Source organism: Tupaia chinensis, unplaced genomic scaffold (genome assembly GCF_000334495.1).
Source record: "Tupaia chinensis unplaced genomic scaffold, TupChi_1.0 Scaffold000468_1, whole genome shotgun sequence".
Taxonomy (NCBI): domain Eukaryota; kingdom Metazoa; phylum Chordata; class Mammalia; order Scandentia; family Tupaiidae; genus Tupaia; species Tupaia belangeri.
The window spans coordinates 1,842,843-1,866,619 of NW_006159977.1; the positions used below are offsets into that span (position 1 = coordinate 1,842,843).

Genomic DNA, 23,777 nt, shown 5'->3' on the forward strand with positions numbered 1-23,777 from the left:
TTCACCTTCCCCCTCCTGCTCTTTCTTCCTGCCTGTGGAGCTCAGAGGTGGAGGCGGGCGCCTGCGAGGAGGGATTTCCATCTTGCTCTCGAAGTGGGTCTGGATGTGCTCAGTGGTATCGCCCCCGCCGAGCTGCCAGTGCAGAAGGCCGCTGCTGAACTCCTGCACCCGCCCCAGCTGGTCAGAGCGGTCAACCACAAACAGGTTGTTCTTCTTGACGATCTTGATTGGCAGCTTGTCAAACTTACTGGCTTGCTTGGGCTTCTCCTTTGGATCTGCAGAGGCATCAGGGGCGGTGGGAGCACTAGAGCTCTTGTCATCGGCCTCGGGCTTCTCACTGTCATCCTCCTCCTCCTCCTCGTCATCCTCCTCCTCCTCCCCACACTCAGCATCATCTTCTTTCCCGGAATCGTCTGCCAAGGACTGGCTGTCATCTTTCTTCACTGCATTGTGGTCAAGTGCTTTATGGCTGGGGGGTCCCCCTTCGTATTCCATAAGAATTCCAAAAATGTCAATCAGGCATTTTCTAAAGTACTCTACTAGAAGTTCTAGAAAGCCAGACAGCTGGAAGGAGGAGGAGGGGAAGAGAGAACAAGAATAGCACAGCGTCATGACATCAGGTATGACCGAGCAGGAGCGACACCCGCGAGCTTGCTAGCTTTTCTGTGGCCCTCTACATACCGCTACCCCTCCCGGGCTGGGCAGCGAAAGGTAAACCACACATGTTTATTTCACTTCCTAGTTCCTCTATGGCCTGAACCAACACTGCACACATTTTTCATTTGCTGCCTGCTTTCTCCCACTGCCAACACAGAAACTTACTTTCCATTTTCCCATTTCCAACATTATCAACCAAGGAGAGGTTTGCTCCTCTTTACCTTTTTTTTTTTTTCTGATTTAGATATAATGCATTCATTATTAGAAGAGTGAGACTATAGATTTCATAGACTCTTCTGCCCAGAGTGACTCAGTTTTCTTGTATTATTTATCTGAGACTTGTTTGCTGGGATTTTTATGGTAATCATTCTTGGGACTTTATGATTATTTTTGTCTCAGGTGCCAGAGGTTACCCTGATTTATCTTTTCTATCTATCTTTCAGAGAAGATAATTTCAGCAATGTAGTAGCTCGTAAACACTGAAAATTAAAAACAAATCAATTTAGTCCCTGATCGATGAGTTAGAATAAAATGCAATTTTACATTTCAGTTATTCACAACTGCCTGGAAGACCAAAGCTCCTGCGAGGGAGCCGCTGCCTACGAGAACACGCTTTGCTTCCTCTGAGCAAAGGCTCGTGGTAAGACCCCTCTACACACGCCACGAGCAGTAGCCGCCCTCCCCCAACACACACACGCCGCAGCCAGGGACCATGAAGGAGGAGAACGCGACACAAAGGACCCTGTGGTCGTGGCTATTACAGAGGCCAGCCACACTCTCACAGCCTGCGTCGTGTCTGGAAAGCGAATCCGAGTGATTATTAAGTGAGGGGGAACGAAGCGTCAACTACATAGTACTTGCTTTAAGGGGACTGGTGGGCGATTTTTCAAGTAGAAATATGGACGATTTTCCCTCACCCTTGAAGTTTGCTTTTTTCCCTCAAGGAAAAGGAAACGTTAAGAAAGCAATTCTGGTTACGGAAATGTGTGATCAATAACCAGTCACCTAATAGGAAGATAAAATGTGGCGGAAGCAGTGTGACTCTCTGTAATGTTTACTTTCTCTTAAAACAGACCCACGTTCATGTTTATACTCTGAGGATGTTGCAGTACTTTTGTCTCAGGTGGTAGAGGTTACCCTAATTTACCACCTCTGTCTTCTGGAGAAGATCATTTCAGCAACATAGCTCATAAACACTAAATATTAAAAACAAATCCATTTAGTCCCTGATCAATGAGTTAGAATGTTTCATAAAATGCAATTTTGCATTTCAGTAACTTACAACTAGTTGGGAAACTAATGTCATGGTGAGAGAGCCACTGCCTAGGAACGTTTATGAGCTTATTAATACACTTTCTCTCAGCTGAAAGATGGTCTTTCTGAACTCAACTGAGTACTTAAATGAGAGAGGAAAAAGGAGGTAGAGGATTCTGGTCTTAAGTTTGACAAAAGCTATAGGAAATTAGATATTTTCACCTTTTTCACTGAAAGTGGAGTTTGTATCTCATCGGGAAAATAACCTTTTCTCATTTTTGCTTCTATTTTTTTAAAAGCCTTTAGGGTGGCTGACTCTCAAGCCTTTTCCCCAAACCTGAGTTCTCTTTCTCTCTTCCAGCTGTTATGCTAGAAGCTACTTTAAGCCACACTCCAAACAAAGGAGTTTTAAGCTCATTAAAAGTAATAGGCTTTAAAGGGGCAGGGACAGAAAGGAGTAGACGAGACACAGTGAGTTCGTTACGATTTTAGCGGAATGATGCTGCATGGGGGTTTAGTAAACTGTTCCCCTGACTCCTATATATCCTATACATTTTCGGTAACAAAAAATGTCTTTAATTTAAAATTCTTTTTAATTGAAAGAGAAACATGTTAAGCCCCCCTAAGAACCCCACTGGAACTGTGTTTCCCAGGCTGACTAAAGCCATAACTCCATGCGACAGTGTGATGCTTGCTAATATACCTTGTAAACAACATTTCAACATTAATACTTTCATCTCTTCCACACACAGACTGTTTCCTTATGAGGAACCCAGGTGTGTGTGTGTGTGTGTGTGTGTAGATTATTAGAAATGCTATCCCTCACTAAATTCTCAACTATACGTTGATTAATATTGGCTTATAACAACCATATGACTAGCCAGTGCTGACTACCAAAGACATCAGGCACTACTTAGCTTTCTAAGACCCTGACTCGGTCCCTAGACGAGCGGGTGCAGGCTTACCTGGGAGAGATTGAAAGTAGCAACAGTGCTGTCGTCGTAGAGGAGGATATTAATAGTGTCCAAAGCCCAAGTACTTTCAGCCAAAAGCCCTGATTTAAGAGACATCATCACACGCCATGCCTCAGGAGTAACTAGAAATGGGAAAGAACAGGCATATCAATAACAGGAACTTAACGCATGAAAGAAAATAGGGGGAAAAAGAAAAAAGAAAAAGGAAAACAGAGGTAGAGTGCTGAGTTAAATGTTGGCTTTGTTTGTTATTTTTTCATTTATCTTTTCAGAGAGATTTTTCCTATCGGGCACGTGCGCTTGCTAGAGAGACAGACAGCGAGCAATGCCTCCCCAAGTGGAGATGGCCATGCCACAATCCCTTCTCCTCCATTCTCCTCTTGGAATTTTGGGCATGCACGCATATGCACTCAGTGTGTTTCAAGCCACTGGATCCAGGACTCAAACTGTGGTTGGCCATGTGGGAGTCTAGCACCTTAACCACTACGCTACCTGCTGGCCCTTAAAATGTTGGTTTTAAACAAATGCTTGGCAGGACAGTGGCTGTGGTCATTTTCAGATTTGAAAAGGAGGTAATAAGCCAAACTCGGAAACCTCCGTGGTCTAAGATCTTTCTGCTTTGTTGGTTACACATGAGCCCCTAGTGCTTCTGGAGGGGGTGTGGTGAGGCCTATGCAGGCATGCTTCCTCATCTCATCTCCGGGTCACTTCCCCCTGCCCCCGCCCCAGCAAGTCCGTAAGGGTGGCAGTGTCTGTAAGAACAGAGTCAAATTGAAAGGAGTACTGCTCTGCTCTGCCTCCTCCGCTCTCGAGTCTCGAGGTGGCATCTTAGGAAGGCTACCAGGTGTGTCGAATATAAAAGCAAAACTTAATTCCAAAATAGCGCAATCTCAAACACAAAGTCTTGATTTTCTCATGCTGTGTTCTTCTATTTCTGCGCCCCTGCCCTCAGTACATGCTGTTGACAAATACGAGCACTCTGACGGTGACAGTTCGATTCTCAAGAGCACGGTCTGACTGCTCCTTATCGACCACGCTACCTGCTGGCCCCTAAAATGTTGGTTTTAAACAAATGCTTGGCAGGACAGTGGCTGTGGTCATTTTCAGATTTGAAAAGGAGGTAATAAGCCAAACTCGGAAACCTCCGTGGTCTAAGATCTTTCTGCTTTGTTGGTTACACATGAGCCCCTAGTGCTTCTGGAGGGGGTGTGGTGAGGCCTATGCAGGCATGCTTCCTCATCTCATCTCCGGGTCACTTCCCCCTGCCCCCGCCCCAGCAAGTCCGTAAGGGTGGCAGTGTCTGTAAGAACAGAGTCAAATTGAAAGGAGTACTGCTCTGCTCTGCCTCCTCCGCTCTCGAGTCTCGAGGTGGCATCTTAGGAAGGCTACCAGGTGTGTCGAATATAAAAGCAAAACTTAATTCCAAAATAGCGCAATCTCAAACACAAAGTCTTGATTTTCTCATGCTGTGTTCTTCTATTTCTGCGCCCCTGCCCTCAGTACATGCTGTTGACAAATACGAGCACTCTGACGGTGACAGTTCGATTCTCAAGAGCACGGTCTGAGCCAAGGAAGGGGGTAGAAGGGCTGTATTTTTTGTCATTTCCCTATTTCTGTTACTGAAGAAAACGAAAAGATTACATAAGAAGTCCCTCGGACTTTCCCTAGATGGGCGAGGACAGGAAACTCATTATGTATCAGAGTTTTCAGTGGAAGCTGTGCAGAAAGCCCAGCGGCAGCGCACAGCTGAGTTCCAGAGGGCCGACAGACCTGCCCACCAGACTTGCACCAGCAACAGTCCCTGGGCCACGGGGAGCTCACGGGAGCGAGGGAACCCTGATGTGCAGAGGGCACTGGGGCTATTCCACCTTTATTTAATTTGATCCATTCTTCAGTTTTTCTAAGGTAGGCACATATTACTTTTATAAAAGAAAACTCAATGGGGCCGGCTGGTGGCGTGGTGTTTAAGGGCACTGGACTCCCACATGGCCGACTGCATTTCAAGTCCCGGACCTGGTAGTTTGCTTTCTCACTCTCCATCCCCCTGTCTCTCACTCTGGTTGAACTTAAATAAGTAAATAAATCTATTTTTTTTTTTGAGAGGTTTTTGCTATAGGGCGCGTGTGCTCGCCAGACAGAGAGAGACAGAGAGACAGAAAGAGAGAAATCACCCCCCAGGGAGGATGGCCACGCCGCAATCCCTTCTCCTCCATTCTCCTCTCGGGATCTTGGGCATGCACACACGCACATGCGCCCAGCGTGAATTTAAGCCACTGGGTCCAGGACTTGAACCGCGGTCAACTACATGGGAGTCCAGTAACATAGCCATTACGCTAACTGCTGGTCCCATAAATCTTTTTTTTTTTTTTAAACAAAACACAACAACAACAAAAACAACCACAACAAAAAAAACCACAACCCCCTCAAACTTTCTCCTTAAAGAAAGTTTGACTCTGTGGCCCAGTGGTTACGGTAGGCAATCCTACATGGTGATCTTGCAGTGTGAGTCTTGGACCTGGCGGCTTGGGAAACACACTGGCATGTGTGTGCACATGCCCAGAATTCTGATAGGGGGGGATTACAGCAAGGCCATACCCTGGGGGGGAAGCTTTATTTAAAAATATTTTTAAAAAGGGGCCAACAGGTGGTGTGCTGGTTAAGGCAAGGGACCTCCATAAGGCTGACCACAGTTCGCGTCCAGACATGGAGGCTTGAAACTCATGATGGATGTATGTGCTTGTGCACCAAAATCCCAGGAAAATGGACAAGGGATTGCAGTGTGGCCATTCCCCTTCTGGGGTGGGCGCAGGGGTGATTTCTTGCTTTCTCTCTTTGGTGAGTGCATATGCCCTAGAACAAAAAATCTCTAAAAGAAATTCAAAATTAAAAAATTATAACAATAAAAAAGGGAACATAAATTTCCCTTGGTTGAACACAAATACTGGCATACCTGCATTAAGACATTAAAAAAGTTTGAATATATTTAAACATGTATGTACACATGTAAACACACAAATGCATATGTGCATATATATTCCTATTCTTAAAATATGCTTAGTGTTTCACCCATTCATAAAAGACTCATTTTCTCTCTTTATATACACCTTCTTAATATCCAATGACTAAAAACATTTTTCAAATCATTAATATCTAATTTTCTAATGAAGACAAATGATTTTTTAAATTTGCTATAGGGTATGTTTACTTGTTGGAGAGAGACAGAGACAGAGAGAGGGAAAATGAGAAAGTGCCCTGACCTGGGATGACCATGCTACAGTTCCCTCTCCTCCGCTTAATCCTTTTGGGATTTTGGGCATGCATGTACATGCGCCTGGTGTGTTTGTCAAGCCCTCGGGTTTGAGATTTGAACCATGCAGTTGACCATGTGGGATCCAGCCTTAACCACCAAACTTTTGCAAGATAAATGATTTCAAGTCGTGTTTTTAGAATTGTTTTTATATGCAACCAGGATCTATGATTTGCTTTGCTGTGTTAAAAGCATTTTAAAAGTAACGCAGAAACACTGGGGAACTCCCAGACTTCGCGATCTCTAATCCGTAAAGAAAAACAAGCACCAGCACTGAAATGAAGCACGTCTCTGGTGCCTTCTCCCAGCGCTGTGCGGGCTCCTTCCCTTGTCCAGGTCGCAGCCCACGGCGTATCGCCCATCTCGCTCTGTCTGCAGGCGGCTGCGTTCTACTAGGAAACGCACCGTCTGCTGTTACCCAATTACAGGGTGGCTTGCCTTCAAATGTCCTCAGGCCCCTTCTGGCATTTCATTAGCCTCACGGTGGGTCTGGTAAGCACATACTGCAGAGGTTAAGTGGCTTGGTTAAGGTCACAGCTTTAAACTCAAAAGGTACTTTATAATCACTGAGGATTCCTCGGGATCTCTTACAAATATTCTCAAGTCAAAATGCCCTACTTTCATTCCGCCTCTACCTTGGCACTGTTTCTTAAAGCAGATCGGTAGTTTCTAACTCCTGCTCCTACATAAAAACCATTTATAATCCTAAGGACGCCATCCCTTTGAGAGCAACAGCAACTCCACCAAACCGAGATTGCAAGTTCCAGTTGCAATCCGAGATTGCAGATCCTAGACGCAATCCGAGTGCACTTCAGGAACACGACCCAGGAATCCTTACCGATATCTTTTGAGGTAATCTTTCGCCTTTGCTTCAAGACTGGCTGTGATGCTTCTACTGAGCCAGGAGGAAAGGTGATCTCCCTCCGGATTGGGGGTGGCTGGGGGGGTGGCCCAGTGACTTGGGACGTGGGGACTGTGGGCATGACCTTCTGCATCTTCATGGAGGGCAGGAAGGGGGACTTGCTGGGTGACATGCGGTTCTCCAGGGAGCGCTGGAAGGAGGCCGGGCTGGGCGCCCTGGAGATGTGGTTTGGCAGTGACGGTGGCGTCTGGTAGGATGACTGTGGCGGGCGCGTGATGGGCTGCATGGAGGCTGAAGAGGACATGTAAGGCTGACGTTGGCTGACGTGAGAAGGCCACTGGCTCTCGTGATTTATCCTTTGATCAGGTACCATCATCTCATCCGTGCGGTTCATGCCTGGATAAGGAGGTGCCTGTGCGGGGCCGCCTGGGCCCTGCCTGTTCGGGTAGGGATAAGGCATATCATTGCGTGTCGCCCACATATTCTGCTGAGGCCCCTCGCTGGAGGACGACTGCATCGGGCCCCCCATCATCTGTGGCGGGATTCCGTGCGGCTGCATCTGTGCCGGGCCCTGCATCCTCTCTCTGCTGTAGGGGTACGGGTACTGGCCCTGCATGGGCCTCCTGTCCGGGCCCGAGTACGAGCCCCCGTACTGGTTGTACACCTCCTGCTGCTGGCTGCCATACTGCATGCTGTACACGTCCCCCTCGTGGCGCTTGGCTGGGGGCCCGTACATGCCGTCCATGTGGCGCTTGTAATTCTGAAAGGCACAGAAAGCAAATCAGCCCACGTGCTCCTGGAGGAAGAGTCACACACACCTCTTTATGCTAAACAGGCACTACCTGGTGGAATGTTCACGTTGAAAAGGGTGTGGGAAGCTCCGTAACAACTGAGACTAACCAGTTATGTACTTTGCTGGGGTCTTGTGTAACCCCAGACCGTGCACTCTGAAGGGGGCTCCTGATTTTTTTTCATGTGCCTGAGACTTTCTGGGGGTGGGGGGCGGTAAAAGGTCTCTCCTCCTTTGACTGCAAGACAGGATGGTGACCACCACCCAGGTAGACCCAGACAGGGGCTGTCACCGAGGTGATATGAGAAGTGGAAGGACCCACCTCACGGGAAAGGACTAAGGATTCTAGGGTCCAATGTACCCGAGTTGGATCGCCTTCTCAGATTTTGCTTTACAGAAAAGCCCCCTAACAGAATCGGCTCCTCACACTGGTCCCGTGTCCCCTGCCACCCATCCTGTGACTCTCACTGTGACTGGCAGCTGGTGGTCGGTTTCCCCCATGAAAGCCCCGCTGGTCCTGCCCGCTGAGGACCTGCTACTGCGCTCTCCTCCTGTGGAACCCCAGGGTCAGTGCCTAACTGGGGTGGGCGAGAACCTCCTGATGGGAAGCCGTGAAGTGCTGATGGGTTAACTAGTCTTCCTTAACCTACTTGAAGACGGTTAAGATCAGTTGGTTTATTAACACAATTCACTGTACAAATACACTCCAGCAAATTGCATAAATGTTTAAAAGTTATTGGGTTTCCAGAAAAACCATGACATATTTTTGTATTAAAAAACAGAAAATATGTCATGACTTTGCCGACGACCCGATATTTTGTGGTTAAAGAGTATTTAAAGAAAACAAAACTCTGTTGTGTGAGAGGCCTCAGACCTGCAAGGTTGTTTAGGAATGGAAACGTGCTCTACGTGGGGAACTCACACGGCGATGGGCAGCTCTCTGCTCGCTGGGCACCCGTGCCGACAGCCGTGCGGGACCGTACACGGTGCTTACCTCGGCGGCAAGGGCTGCCAGGGAGCCAGCAGAGACGGTCCGACTCGTCCCAAACACGTGGTCGCTAGTACGTATTTCTAAAACTCCAACTTTCATCCTTAGTCCATAATTTAAGTTGCTTTTTCTACATATTTTTTCCAAAACACTGACATACTTCTGTTCTAAAGTGGCTTTCAACAGAACAGTGGCCGTAATAGACACATGTTTAAATACACTCAACTCTGACTGGGGTTTGTCGCCGCGCACGAGGACGCGTGGGCTTCACTGCTTATGCGCATCGTATTTCCTTCAGAACGCCCTACATCAAGAGCTATTTTTAATCTGCTGGCTTGGCACTCCCAGGAGTACTTTCTAGCACAAAATGCATCTTGAGTGTTCAGTAAACGCTCACCACTTTTGTGACAAGAGGAATACACGTTGGAGTTTCAGCCTCCAGGAGAGAAAACAGTGAACACAGAGATCCACGCCTACTCGCCAACTCACCGGCTGCTGTGGGTACAGGCCAGGCTGGTGTCCTCCATATGGTGGCTGTCCTGAGGGAGGGCCTTGGCCTGGATACTGCTGCCCATAAGGTTCGTGCCTGGAATGAGGCATTCAGAGAGAACTTCATTTACTAAGGACGTCGGGCGACAGAGGAGCACTCGGTCCGTTCCTGGAAACTCCTGGGCCCGGGCGGCTCTGTCTGCCCTCCTGGCAGAGGCGCCCTGAACAGCAGCTACACTTGAACTCTCTGCACGAGGGGTGGGAACACCGCCTCGGAATGGGGCCAAGCTCCCGGGCAGGGCTGCTGGCTAATAGGTGTCACAGAATACCGGTCGAGCAGGCAGGAGCCCTGCGAGCACCTGCCCAAGCCTCTGGCCTCTGCCTTTGAGGTGCAGCCCCGCCCGTTCCTGAGGTCATGTGGCTGGCGAGGGGAGGCGTCCAGGGGGGCAGGAGAGACACCGAGGATCCTGCATCCCACCAGAGGCAGCACCAGAACGTGAGGCCTATTTCTACTGCTCACCTCATTCTGAATATAAAAGTGTTATGTCTTTTAATTAATTAATCCAAATGACACCGAGTTGGCTACTTAACTCTGAACACACAAGTATCCTCAACTTCAGTTTTATACCCTGGGAGGCTACAGAAACGAACGGCAGGATGGATTTAAATGTATTCCTACTGAGTCTTAAAAAAGAAGGATACACTTATTTTTCAACTGCTACCATATCAAGAAATTATAAAATCATAAAAACAGCATATTTTAAAGGGCAACAGATTGGAATTTTGAAAATAAATCAGTTGAAGTTAGTATATTCAATCTTCTAAGAAAGAGGATGACTGCACCGCTTATGTTTCTAAGTTGAAGAAGGGATGAGAATAAGAAAATGTAAAAAGTCAGTGATTAAATGCAAAAAAAAAAAGAAAATAAATAAATTAACTAATTTAATAAAAAAGAGAGAAGGAAATTCACACACACACACACAGAATGCGTGGACTGTCACGTGTCAGAGGGGAGGTTTAGTTAACTACTCTGACGCCTGGGAGGAAGCTTAGGGTAAAGAGGGAAGAAACATAACTGGCATGGGTAAAATTTAAGCAGTGTAACATTTTTCAGAAAAAATAAAAAACTTAACAAACAGGTAGAGGTGGTAGAGCTAAGCTAACTTTTACGTCTGGGCTGCACAAGGTCCTAGAAGAAACAGGGAAAGTTTCTGTTTGGGTTCCTTTAAGAATATAGGCCCAGTATGACTATTCTAATGCCACTGGCAAACAAACAAAACCAGCAACAAGCCAAAATACAAAACCCAAACCCATAGCTTTTCCTAGGCCCTCAAAAACAGAACTAACCTAACTGATGCCCTCAGTCCAGCACCAGGAAACCCTTGTGGTGGGTAACTAATGCAGAGTCGCCATAGTGCCACCAGGGTGAAGAGAGCAGAATGGATGCTGCAGTCGCTGTGAGAAATGCCAGGTCACCCTGAGGAGATGGCCGTGCACTCCCGAGGACCAGGCTCCCAGGAAGGCAGAATGAGAGCCTTCCTGGCAAAACGGTCATTTTTCAAACTCTGCCCATCGCCCCTGGAAGTAGACTAAAGAACCCTCCATTGGCTTAGCCTTCCCTGCCACCCCGGCACGTGGACAGATGGAAGGAGAGAGCCCTGACCCAGGGGCCCCTGAGGGAAGCCAGCACTGCCCCGAGGCACGCCGGCATGGCTGCAGCTAGAGAAAGGTCTTCTACTGTGTCTGTTTCTGGTCTTCCCTTTAAAAATCAAAAATAATATTCTAAAGTGTTGCTTCTAAGCATTGCTCTCATTAGGAAGGTGGAGAAGCAAGGAGAGGGGCTTGGTAAGACGGAGGCTTGGTGAGAGGCCTTCTTCACAGCGAGAGGCCCGACTCGAAGCCACCATGTGGAAGCAGCTTTGGATGACCTCACAGGGACACTTCAGAAGCTTTCATGCTGCCTGGGGTGTGGGGGGGAGGTGCTGGGTCCCACATGGACGACTGTGGTTTGAGTCCTGGACCCACAGGCTTGAAAAATCATGCCGTGTGTGTGTCCAAAATCCTGAGAGGAGATTGGAGAAGAGGGAACTGCAGTGTGGTCACCTCCCCTGGGGGTGATTTCTCACTTTCTCACCCCTCTCTCTAGTTAGCAAAAACAAAACAGAAAAACAAGAACGAACAAGTCAACCTGGATGGGTCCGTAACCTAAGTGGCCTTCCTAGTGTCGGACAGCTTCCCCAGGATAGGCTTCCATGAGGCCCTTCGGTAGCCTGTCTCTGATGTTTCTCCAGGATCAAGGCACCCTCTCCTCACAGCGGAGAGTGGATACACCTAGCAAAGCTATGCTTGGAAGACCTCTCCAGGAGGTGGCTGCACCAACCCCAACGTTTCCTTGAGTCGGAAATGCAGGAGAAAGGAAGAAAGGAGTACGGAGGCTCCGAGAACAGCTGCATCTGAGTCCACAGCTGGGCAGCCTCAGGGTGGTGACAGTGACTGCCTCACAGAAGACATGGATGCTGGGTGGACCAACGTCCCTTGGGGTGGCCCCAGCTCTTGAGTCCTTAGGGAGAAGACTCTTGTCACGGCCAGAGCAGAGTCACTCTTACTTATCCAATGCATGCTTCTGGGCAAGTGCTCACACGTACACAGCTGCACCGGGCGGGGGGATGAGGCTCTACTGAAGAGGCCACCGACACTCGCCTGGTGGTCAGCAGCTACCGCCTCCTCACTTATGCCAGCGAGAGGGTAGACGCTGTGTGCTGTGGTCAGGGTTCAGCTCCCTGGGCTGAGAAGTGTGTGCATGAGGAGAGCGGCCTCTTACCTGCATCCTAGAAATACTCACCTTCGATCGTAACTGGCTCCGTAAGGAAACTGCGGCCGCTGCCCCATGCCCAGGTTGGACATGGCTCCAGAGGGACTTTGGTTATACACGTCCTGCATGCTGCTGTTGGGCATCTGTCCTTGCGTCATAAAGGGTTCGCTACTCCCAGGCACTGCGGGGTTTCAAACCAAGGCACAAAAGTGAGTGTCGGCCGAGTCAGGGGGCCCATCCCCCGCAGTAATTTCTGCCGCTGGGGTGTCCATCTCACCCTCATCCGGCTGACCACGGCACTAAGCAGAGGACCCCCACCCCACCCTGGTGTGCACTGGGCGAGCCCCGCCCCTTAAGTGTGGGCAGGGTTTGTGGGGTGAAGGGGTCACACTTCCATGATCACAGCATGCTCTATGGCAAAAGGACCGCCCAGGTGCCATAGAAGTTACAGAGTTCCCAAACGGCAGGGTGTCCAGGCAGCCCTCTAAGGTCAGGCCCAAGGTGGCCCCTAATGCAGTGGTCAAGCCCTGTGCATGCAGAGCAGAGCCCACACTGCTGCCACGGCTTCAGACCTGGACCCAGAAAAACATGTCGCGGGTGTGTGAATGTGTACCCAGGATCCAACAGAATGGAGAGAGAGAAAGGAAAAAGGATTCTAGGGTGACATGCCCCATTGAGGTTCTCTCTCTCTCTGATGGGCATATATGTCCTCTAGCAATTAATTTAAAAATTCATTAATTTGGTCTGGCAGCTCGAGTCTCCTCCTGGCCTTGGAGAAGCCACTGCCGTGCTGTGCCATGTGTAAGTGAGGGAACGGGATGGAGGACAGTCAACCAGAGACACGGGCCCACCCTACAGCTGCAAGGGGCTGCTTTCTGCCAATGACCTGGCCGCGTACTCCCCACCCACAATACTAAGGGAGCAATGCTGAGGTCTGGCCAAGACCCACAACCTGCTTGAGTCAGTCCTAACTCCTGAGTCGGACTCTGTCTACAAAGTGAGGTGGGCAATGCCACGAACGATGGGGCTGTCATCAGGCACACAGTCAGTCCCTCCCCCTATGAGAAAGAAACGGAAGCCCAGCACAAGCACTCACCCAAACCAGGATAGAGAAAATTACGAGGGAGTCAAGAATAGCTCAGGGTGGGAAAGGTACGACTATTTCTAACCAAGGACAGAGTCCCAATTAGGTCATATATGCGAATCGACCTCAGCTCAGAGCCTGAAGGAAACTGGGTCAAGTCCAAACACTAGCCTGAAGGCAAATTAAACATTTTAATACAAATTTTAATTGATATACAGTACAGCCACCTTTCTTCATCCTTTTATGTTATGTGAGGCAAAAAAGCTGATTAAATCTTGTGAGCTGACATATTTTTCTAAGGCTGGTGGAGAGGCACAAATACTGGTAAGATCCATTTCACTTTGTAATGTTGTTCTCACCCTTTCTATCTATGTGGGTTTACATCAACCTGTAGTAGAACCAGTTCTGAGGGTACCTACTGTCTTGCAGAGACAAAACACAGAGGCAGAAACCAAGCAGTATAATTAAACAGCATAATGCCCCAATACACAAAGAGTTCTTGAAAATTAACAGGGGAGAAGACGACCAAGTTAAAAATGGGCAGACATATGAATTCACAAAAGAAGAAAGATAAAGGTCCAATCAGCATATCAAAAGATATGTCAGTTCACTAATATTTAAAAACATTGATTGGGTCACCAGAAAAGTCATGGTGTATTTCTCTATGCAAACACGTGTCATGACTTTTCCAGTTACCAAGTAAGTTAAAACAATTATGAGGCCTTTTCTTCTGGCCAACCTGAATGGCAGGTGTAAAGACGAACAACGATCATTCTGAGAGTGGGTGAGACCCCACCCTCTGACGTGCTCCTGCTGAGAGCACGCGTGGGCACGACTTCTGCCAGGACTTGCTATGGGGGCTGCCCTTTGGCAACCCCCACTTAAAGCACATTCTCCAGCATCTGCAGTCTACGAAGGCCTCCCCGAAGGTGACTCTGCTTGGTCACAAGACTGGCACGTGATTCTGGCAATGGGACCTGCCAGAGGGTCTCGGTGCAGGTAACCGGCACTGGTCTTCCTTGAGTGAGCCGTCTTGGAAGCCATGGCCAGGCTGCAGGCACCCGGGAGGCAACATAGAAGAAGCGCCTCCAGAGACACCAGGCACCAAGGGACACCTGGCTCCCAGACGGCAGCAGCCACCTCAGTGCCCCGCCTGCCATGCACAGAGCAGAGGCCCACCTGTCCAGCATGGAGCCACAAGAGAACTCGGCGTGGCCGCTCACGGCCACGGAATCTGGGTCGTCCAGTACGCCTTCAAAGCTGCTCTCAGTAAACCAAATGAAGTTCGTATCCTTTGAGTCAACAGTTCTCCTTCCTGACCTCAAACTCAGAGAAACACTCGCACAAGTATGAAAGCTGCACTTGACAGTCACCGCCTCGCCTAACAGCCCATCCACCCCTGGGGGCGGAGGCTGTGCCCGTTCAAGGGGGGAGAGTAACAGGAGCTGTCTGCCGGCACCGAGGAGCTAGGAGCACACGCGTCTCATTACGCTGGAGGAGGCTAGCAGGAGGGGAAGGCGGCAGGTGAGCACAGGGCTCTGGACACTGGGCTCAGGGGGGCCCCTCTCTGACCACATGGCCATGCCACTGGGAGCGGCAACAGTGACAGAGAGCGAGCTTTCCACCCAGCTTGGTCATTAGGAAAAACCAGGGCAGCACCAAGTTCATGGACAGAAGCGGGCAAAGTGAAGAATGGGAAACTGTACTTAGGCTAGGAACAGGGCTATAAGATGTTCCCTATGGATTTTCTACTTATCTGCTTTATCTGGTTCTAGAAATGCCGGTGCTGCAAGGCAGCGGGCGAGCTGAATATACTAGGGACGTACTCGTCACGGACCATGCATGTGGCTGATGAAAACACACTTCACCTCTCTACCTGGGGCCCAGCAAGGTAATCCCATAATCATCACCTCCCAGATTTATTTGGTGCTAAGAAAAATGACAGGCCTGAGGAAACAAGAAAAATACAACCTGTGGTCTCATACCAGGGGTCTTTAAAAAGTGCATGAAATGGGGCCAGCAGGTGGCACAGTGTCTTAGTCCTAGACCTGGCAGCTTGAAACTCACGCTGGGCGCATGTGCATGTGTGCCCCAAATCCTAAGGAGCATGGAGAAGGACTGTGGCATGGTCATCTCTCCTAGGGGGTGACTTCTCACTTTAGCTCTCTGTTTGTCTCTCCAACAAGTGCATGTGCCCCTAAAGCAAAAATCTCTCTCTCAAAAAAAAAAAAAAAAAAGTGGTCATGAAATGTGCGTGTTCTCAAAAAACTATGCATGTACTTCAAGATATTCTGCACCAAAAAACTTGTACTATGATTCTAGTTTCTCACAAACGTTTTTAAGTCCCCTTGAATAGCACACAGGTAGGACACCGGACTGGTTCACAGTATCTTTTTAGGTCAGATTCCAAATACTATTATTTTTTCTATGTTACCATCATATTTTCAGAGTCTAGAAGTGAAAATCCTGGTACCAAAAGCACTAGGAAACTGTTCCACTCAGCACTGTACGCCACTAGGGAATCAGCTACCTCCTACGCTCACCGACCTTTTGAATTCCTTAGCTTACAGGTTTATTGAGTGCTCTGTAAAATCTTACTTGGAATAAGCAGCCCTGAAACTTTTGGATTCTTCTCTTGCAGTTCCCACTGGTCCCTAACGCTGTGGAAACCCAGGCCCTGGGCCGTAGGGGGCTGGAAGGGACACGGCTCTGCCCCAGCCTCAGTGTGGACTCCATCAAAGCCTGAGGAAAACCACCTGGTGCTTCTTAGTCACAGGACTCTCCTACGCCTTCACTCTCAAGGGCCCTGTCCACACAACTGTGGACGCCATTTCTACAGAACAGTGTCCCCACTCTGTGGACACACACGGAACCACGCTCCAAGCCCAGCCTCTGCTCAGCTCGACACCCACCCCACATAGCCCGTCTTTCCTGGCCGTCCACCTTGCAGGTGGAGACACCCATGCCCTCCCAGACACCGACACGGTTCTTCTCCCTGAGCCCCCACGTTCACTCCATGAGCACTTCAAATATCGGGTGACGGGGTCTCCTTCCTGTGGGGGCACTCCACTCTGACCTGCCGCCTTCATGAGGCACTCGGCTGCCAGATACACTTCCATAATGGCTGTCAGAGAAGTCACGATGCATTTCTTTCTGTTTTTCTAAGCCACCACGCATCATGACTTTCCTGGCGACCCAACAGTCTTAACTTCTCTGCATATTGACTTTTGCCTCGAGGAAAATCCAACTGGTCTTTGTAAGGGCCCGAAACAGCCCCTGCCGCTGGCTGCCCTCAGCCCTCAGTCCTCTGAGCGTCTCAGCCCTGCCCAGCCTCGCCTGCTCTTCCTCACTCTAGGCCTCAGTGGACACTCCCTTCCCGGCCCCCTCCCTGACCAAGCCACTCCTGTCCCTCCCAGGCCCCCCAGCCCCCACTCGTATCCTTTCTTCCTTTTCGTTTCCTTTCTTCTCCTGACCACAATCTTTGATTATTACCTGACTGGTTCCTCCTGAGAGTCTGCTAACTCCATGAAGGCAGGGACTGTGTCTGATTAACCAACACACTACCCAGCACCCAGCACCATGACCAGCTCTTGCTAATGTAACAAGGCCAATCCTGAAGCCGGCTAGAAGCAGAGCAGGCGCACTCACCCTGCTGCCAGGTGCTCTCCGGGGGCTTTGTGTGCATTGACCCAAGTTGCCCTCATCATGCCCTTGGAGCAGCTCCTATTGCTTCCCAAATTTCCAGGTGAGCAAAGTAAGCCACGATGTGGCTTTGAATACCTCAAGGCTACAGACCCAATAGGCTGGGAGCTGGGACTTGTGCCCCCGCGGCTGCACGCAAATACATTTGGGAAGAACAGGGAGCCAGTCAGGGATGAGTGGAGGCACACTCTCCAGGCCACACCAGTGCTTGAGTCCCTTGTGCATACCTTTTCTCATTCCACCGAAGGGGTCCTTGTTGGGTTCGTAGGGCATCCTGCCCATCATGTCCGGCATGCCCATGCCCTGCTGGTAGGGGGTGTTCGGAGTCATGGAGTTGCGTTTGGGGAATGACGAATCACTCACGTCTGAGAATGGGTCGTGCACGCTGATTGTACTGCTTCTGAAGACAGGTGAGATACCAAAGTTTAATGACAGGGCAAGAATGACCTCCAAATACTGTATACAAAAAACAAGCCACCCTGGAGGCCTGTAACTGCAAAAACCATCCGACATGGGGCCAGCAGGTGGCATGGTGGTTAAGGGTGCTGAACTCCCATGTGGCTGACTACATTTCAAGTTCCTGACTGGGTGACTTGCTTTCTCTCCCTCCCCTTCACCCCCTGTCCCTCTCTGGTCAAATTAAAATAAATAAATAAATAAATATTAAATCAAATAATTCTTAAAAATGAACAATGGGGCCAGCAGGTGGTGTGGTGGTTAAAGGTGCTGGACTCCCACATGGCTGACCATGGTTGAAGTCCCAGACCTGGTAGCTTGCTTTCTCCCTTTCTCCCTCTCTCTCTGGTCAAAGTGGAAAATAATAAAGATAAATAAAATTAAATAAAATAATTCTTAAAACAAACCCACCGACAACCATGAACGAAAACAAGTAGTAACAGAGAGTTACAAGCTCTCTAGGGAGACCATTTCTCTTCTCTATGAAGTTGCCTCCGGAAGACTGAAAGATGAGCGGACATGGTTTTGTCCGGTTTTCCACCTACCTTCCACCTTGAATTGGGGTCACCTGTCCATGAGGGGTGGAGGCTGGGGTGGGTGGCTTCAGGTCACCTGGAACCTCTGCCATGGAGTTGCTGCCAGTTGACTGGGGTGTCTGTGGCCCTTGTAAGGATCCTGAGTTAGCTGAGAGCATAAAAATGAACAATGGGGCCAGCAGGTGGTGTGGTGGTTAAAGGTGCTGGACTCCCACATGGCTGACCATGGTTGAAGTCCCAGACCTGGTAGCTTGCTTTCTCCCTTTCTCCCTCTCTCTCTGGTCAAAGTGGAAAATAATAAAGATAAATAAAATTAAATAAAATAATTCTTAAAACAAACCCACCGACAACCATGAACGAAAACAAGTAGTAACAGAGAGTTACAAGCTCTCTAGGGAGACCATTTCTCTTCTCTATGAAGTTGCCTCCGGAAGACTGAAAGATGAGCGGACATGGTTTTGTCCGGTTTTCCACCTACCTTCCACCTTGAATTGGGGTCACCTGTCCATGAGGGGTGGAGGCTGGGGTGGGTGGCTTCAGGTCACCTGGAACCTCTGCCATGGAGTTGCTGCCAGTTGACTGGGGTGTCTGTGGCCCTTGTAAGGATCCTGAGTTAGCTGAGAGCAGAACCAGGGGAAAATGGGGAAAACCAGAGGTTACCAAGGAAGTGTCTCCTTGCCAATGACTAATGAAAGAAAACACGACACAACGTTATCAGCAACATCGCCCCCCACTGCCGACAGTGACGTAGTAAAATGCGTTACTCCCTTACTGCAGGGAAAATCAGTAAGACTTTTAAAAATGTGGACTGCTTGGCAACACCCTGCATTTGTAGGCCGGTTATACTTTACTGCATAACTGCTTCCCTGGGTATTTATCCCGAGAACATAATATAATAAAAAGAAGGCTTTAGGCAGAAAAATGTTTATTTCAGTGTTGTCTATACTAGAGATAATCTAAATGTAAATAAAGAAAAATGGGATGAAAGTTTTGGTCCGTCAATTTGATGGACTATTGCGCTTGGAAAACTTGGTTCTGGGTTTTAGGCCATGGGAGATAATTAATGTGAAAAGCAATGATTCTAATTGGTAAGTCTATGCCATTTCAGTCCTGTCTCACCACGTGCATGTGTTGATGTTCTGTCAGTGACAGTCATTTTTTGGAGCTCTGAGATCAGATTTGTTATTAAAAAGCTCATTATGCTGGTTTGGGGAGCGTGTGCGCGGTGAATTTTAGACAGCTCCACACATCACAGGCCTCCTGCTTGCTGGGATCAGGGGCGCCGCCATGCCAGGTTTTCTTAGGGTGGGCTGGGTCTGGTCTGGAGTTCTTTGATGTTACCGGAGTTCTGAAATGTGGCTTTTGTAATTACATTATAATAACAGAACTTAGAACTAAGCTGGTGTTTTCCAAATCTTAAGTAGGATTCCTTAAAAAAGCTAACCTTGCCTTGCTGGAGAAACAACAGTTTAAGGGTTCCAACTTGATCATTTACCATCGTCCTTAGCACGTTATTAGATACTCAACAGACACTGAATGGTCATATGCAAACAAATGCTTACCAATAAGTAATGTGTCTAGGCTACTTCTATGTCCAAAAAGTGCATCCCCGTATCCCGGACAAGCACAGCAGTCCTGCCCGTGTGCAGTGTGTGAAACATGGGCAGGGCAGGACTGCGGCCATGCATGGATGTGTTTTTGCTTACACTGCCTTTCCTATGACGTTCCCAAGACTCACTATTATGACCCTATTTACATTTCACTTTTAGAGAAAATAGAGAGTAAGAAACAAAACACTTGGGAGTAGGGCGAACTGCGAGGGCTCGGACGTTGAAATGAGCGTGTGCCTTTTATGCGGCATGCCCAGCTCAGCAGTGCAGTATGGGTGGGAGTGTGCTGATGAGCAGAGTGGGAACTGCAGGGCTGGCTGCCGGTGCAGATCCAGGTGGACCTCAAACCTCTGTGCACGAGTGTACCCAAGACCCTGGCTGCCTGGGAAGGGTCTGTCTCTCGGGTGTGCATTTGCACTTCCTCATTAAAGACATGCAACAGACAAACTTAAAAAGATGAAAGCAGGCTAGTGAGCCTCAGCTGACCGCAGGTTATGTCTGGCCAGGTGGGTCTGCCGAGCTCCTGGTGGGATGCACCCAACCACTGCAGAGCTGTGCATCCTGTGTCACATCCCGAACACTAAGTCGTCACATGCGGAGCAGATGTGACAGAGAACGTACCACTCTACCGGAAGGGCTGACTTTTAATTTAAGCTTTGGGAAAACTTGTTAACTCATGCTAACAAATCAAGTTCTGGTGAAACCCTGGAAATGTACTAACCAGGTGGATTGCAATGAAAGAAGAAAGCAGTCTTTCATAAATGCATGAGGTCAATCCTACAGACGCATCCACCCCCGCCCTCCCCCCTGCGCTGCTAATGGGAAATGAGTCCCATCTTTGGCCCAGGTACAGACACCACATAGCCTGGACAGCTTCGCTGGAAACACAGTCCCCAGGGGATGGTGGAATGACCTTATTTACAAGTATGCATTTACAGCTAATAAAGAGTAGAAAAGTGCTTCTGTCAGTGAAGCCAGTGTTTTTCCTTTTCAAAGAAAAAAAATGAATGCAACCTCTTGCAACTGCATGAATAGAGAAGGCTGCAGGCTCTCTAGGCTCTCCCTAGTCTTGCCAGAAGCTACGATGTATGCTCTAAAGTAAACAATGGAAAGGCCACCGAAGGTTAAGTACATCCGCACACTTCAGACGGCAGTCCGGCTCCTAGCTGGGGAGGTAATTTACACAGCACGATCTGGTGCCCTAGTTCTGGCGGGCACGCGGGAGCAGAGCCGGGAGACAGAAGCATGGCTGCTGTGTCCCAGGTCTGCAGTGTCTGGGGTCAGCCAGAGGGCACCTCTGTTTATAACCTGAGCCCCTTTCTCATTTATCTTCCACTGAGGATTCCCTGGTTGGATCTGTGACAGGTTTTGTGACATCACCTGTCAGCTAATAATAGAAATTCAGTCAGCCTCCTGCCAGCAAAGATGGATGGGGCTTTGGTTACAGACTTACTAATTGAATGTGGGCCTGCCCTGCCCTGCCCTGTGCCATCCACTCCTGGCCCCTCAGCTTCCAGGCTGCCCCCTCCACCTGGGGAGGTGGTCCCGAGCTGTTCATTAGATCCCCACAACCTGCTATAGGTTCATTCTCCCGAGATCCCCCTGGCACCTTAAAGATGCAAACCATACTCCCAGGTCTTGCCCAGGTTCCACACGGGAGCCTGCTGTCCCCAACCTGCTCTGGTGGCTGGCGGACAGGAACCTGGCTGACCCAGTCACTCCACAGGGAGCGCCCAGTGCAGCGCAGAGTCTGAGAAGGCATGCCTGCCTGGGTCTCAGTCCGTACAGGACATCAAAGGGAAACTGGGCCAAGACCGAGGACTTGGGACTGCACTAAGAATGTAGCCAAGGGATTCAGGAGGGTTGTAGGTGCATTAGAGTGAAGCTGAAAACAATCTAGAATGTTCCATAGGAATCCTTTAGTTTAGTTTGCCTGGACACGTTGGTAAGGAATAAACCACACTTATGTTCTTAGGGAAAAGGTGACTGACTTCGAATAAAATTTTTGCTGAAAATTAGTTTTTAAAAAGTGTGTGGTAAACGAGCCGGCCCCATTGTGCAGTGGGTAAGCCCTGTTGGCTGACCAGGATTCAAACCCCGGGTCAGGCGCGTGTGCATGTGTGCGCGGGATCCTGACGGGAAGGAGAAACAGAGGACAGAAGGGCTGTGGTGTGACCGCACTGCTCACACACACATGCACTCAGCTTCCGGCAATTAGAGAGAGAGACAGACAGACAGACAGACAGAGGCCTGGCTGAACCAGTCACTCAACACGGCAAAGAGCCGGGGATTTAATTTTCTTCTTTGACAATGAAAACATTTCAGAGACACTTTCCTTCGTGACAGAGGGACCACTGACTCAGTGGATGTTGCTGAGATGCGGCTTCTGGGAGACCGCGGCTCAGTCCCCCGGCCTGTGTGGCTGTGTCTGGTGCATTCTGTGTGGGGTTCTGGCTGGCTCCTGACTCAGGTCAAGACCGAGGCTCTGCCGCAACCATGTCCCATGTCACAGGGCCTCCGCTCCATCTGGGCCACTGGGAAGAATGTGCTTTCGACCATTCGGGCTCTCTTACACAGTTAAAATGATAATGATGCCACAAAAAATCGGCAGTTTTGAAAAAGAGGAAAAGGAAAGAAGCAACTAGGCAGGTCCCCCGTTCCTGGGGCTCTATGCCCCACGGGGCCTGGACTGCGGCGACGCACACTGGCGAGCGCTTACCGCGCACAGTGCAGCCTGCTCGGCGACACGAGTTCTTTCCTGGCTAATAAAACACACTCTCAGATCTTTGCAGACATCACGTCTTTGGTCCCTACACCCTACTGGGTTTTTATTTTGGAAAATGGCTTCAGAGCTATTCACAGGCGGTGCGGTTTACTCTGTGAGCTGAAGGTAATGCTGTGAGATCTTTAAAATCAGACTGCCCCGTTTTTATTTTTTTATTAGAGATTTTTGTTATAGGGGGCGTGTGCTTACCAGAGAGAGAGAAAAAGAGAACTCACCCCTCCCCCTCGGGGGAGATGGCTGTGCAGCAATCTCTTCTCCTCCATTCTATTCTTGGGATCTTGGGCACGCATGCACACGTGCCCGGCATAAGTTTTAAACCACCGGGTCTGGGGTTGACCATGGGGGAGTCCAGTGATATAACCATTATGCCATCTGCTGGTCCCCAGACTGCCCAGGTTTTAAGGTGCTTTCTGAATGGAGAAGGCTGTAAGTCTGTAAGGGTGGGCTGCAGGGGGCAGTGATGACTGGTACCTGAACCTGAGACCCAAAGCTAGGTATGCGCACTGTGAGTGTACTTCGGGCCGACAGAGTCTTGATATGAGCTCCCTGCACTGGCAATGGGGGCATTAACTTTGCCACCCAGCTGGTGGCTAGAGGAAACTACTGTAAGGCAAATGACTTCTCCCCTTGGGTCCTACGTGCCAGCATTGTGCCTGCTACAAAGGTACTACCAACACAGACGGTTCTGGTGGGCCCAGTACACACACATGAGAGCCAAGAGGCCGGCCTAGACTCTGTGCCCCAGCTACCGAGCTCCAGGAAAACACCTGGGATTCCACACACCTGCGTTTTCTCAAGGACCGGAAGATGGGGTCAGTAGCACGGGGCTGAGGTGAAGATGAAATGACAGGCACTGGGACAAACGTCTGGCACTCTGCAATGCCCTGGAACTGTGGGCTGCTTACTGTGCTCACAGCAAGCGTGTGCCAGTGTCCCATCCCATGAGCAGGAAGGGGCACAAAGCAACCACGTGCGGGGGGTCCACAGGCCTGCGAGAAGCTCTTGCGTATACCAGTGGTCCGAAACAGATGACGAGAATGGTCGGCTCTGAGTGAGGTCGCCAAGGCTGGTGCCCTTCCCTCCTGCCTCTCATACTGCATTTGACAGGGTTCTGCCTCGGACTTTGTAACTTCCAGTATGAAACCCTGACGGGCAGTGCAAAGCCAGTAGGAAAGCTGAGAAGCACAGTGGGCCTCTGACAGCTGGTTGGAGAGGCAGGAGAGAGGCTGGGTGCCATCACTGGGCTTTGCCTATCAGTGCTCAGGTAAACTCATCACACCTAGTCCCGCAAGTCCTGACCTCTAGGTCACGGCTGAACCACCACCATGGTAGGCCAGATGGTCCTTTACCGTGACGCTGGCTGGATTCTCCAAATGTGAGCATGGGCTGGACTGAGGGCATTAAAAAGCAAGTCCAAATTTCATTTCACCAATGGATAAGTCGGAGCATCCTCGACAGGGAGGCCTGGCAC

General features: G+C 49.5%; 1 protein-coding gene across 1 annotated transcript in view; it reads right to left on the reverse strand.

The window, feature by feature from the left end:
* ARID1B (AT-rich interaction domain 1B) overlaps window positions 1-23,777 on the reverse strand; it is a 107,714-nt gene that overhangs the window by 3,994 nt on the left and 79,943 nt on the right. The window contains exons 9-15 of the mRNA XM_027774692.1: window positions 18,390-18,528; window positions 17,147-17,319; window positions 12,164-12,314; window positions 9,322-9,418; window positions 7,031-7,814; window positions 2,877-3,007; window positions 6-564 (exon numbers count right to left, since the gene is read on the reverse strand). Of these exons, the coding sequence (XP_027630493.1) occupies window positions 6-564; window positions 2,877-3,007; window positions 7,031-7,814; window positions 9,322-9,418; window positions 12,164-12,314; window positions 17,147-17,319; window positions 18,390-18,528 (2,034 nt within the window). The remainder of the gene's footprint in view (window positions 1-5; window positions 565-2,876; window positions 3,008-7,030; window positions 7,815-9,321; window positions 9,419-12,163; window positions 12,315-17,146; window positions 17,320-18,389; window positions 18,529-23,777) is intronic.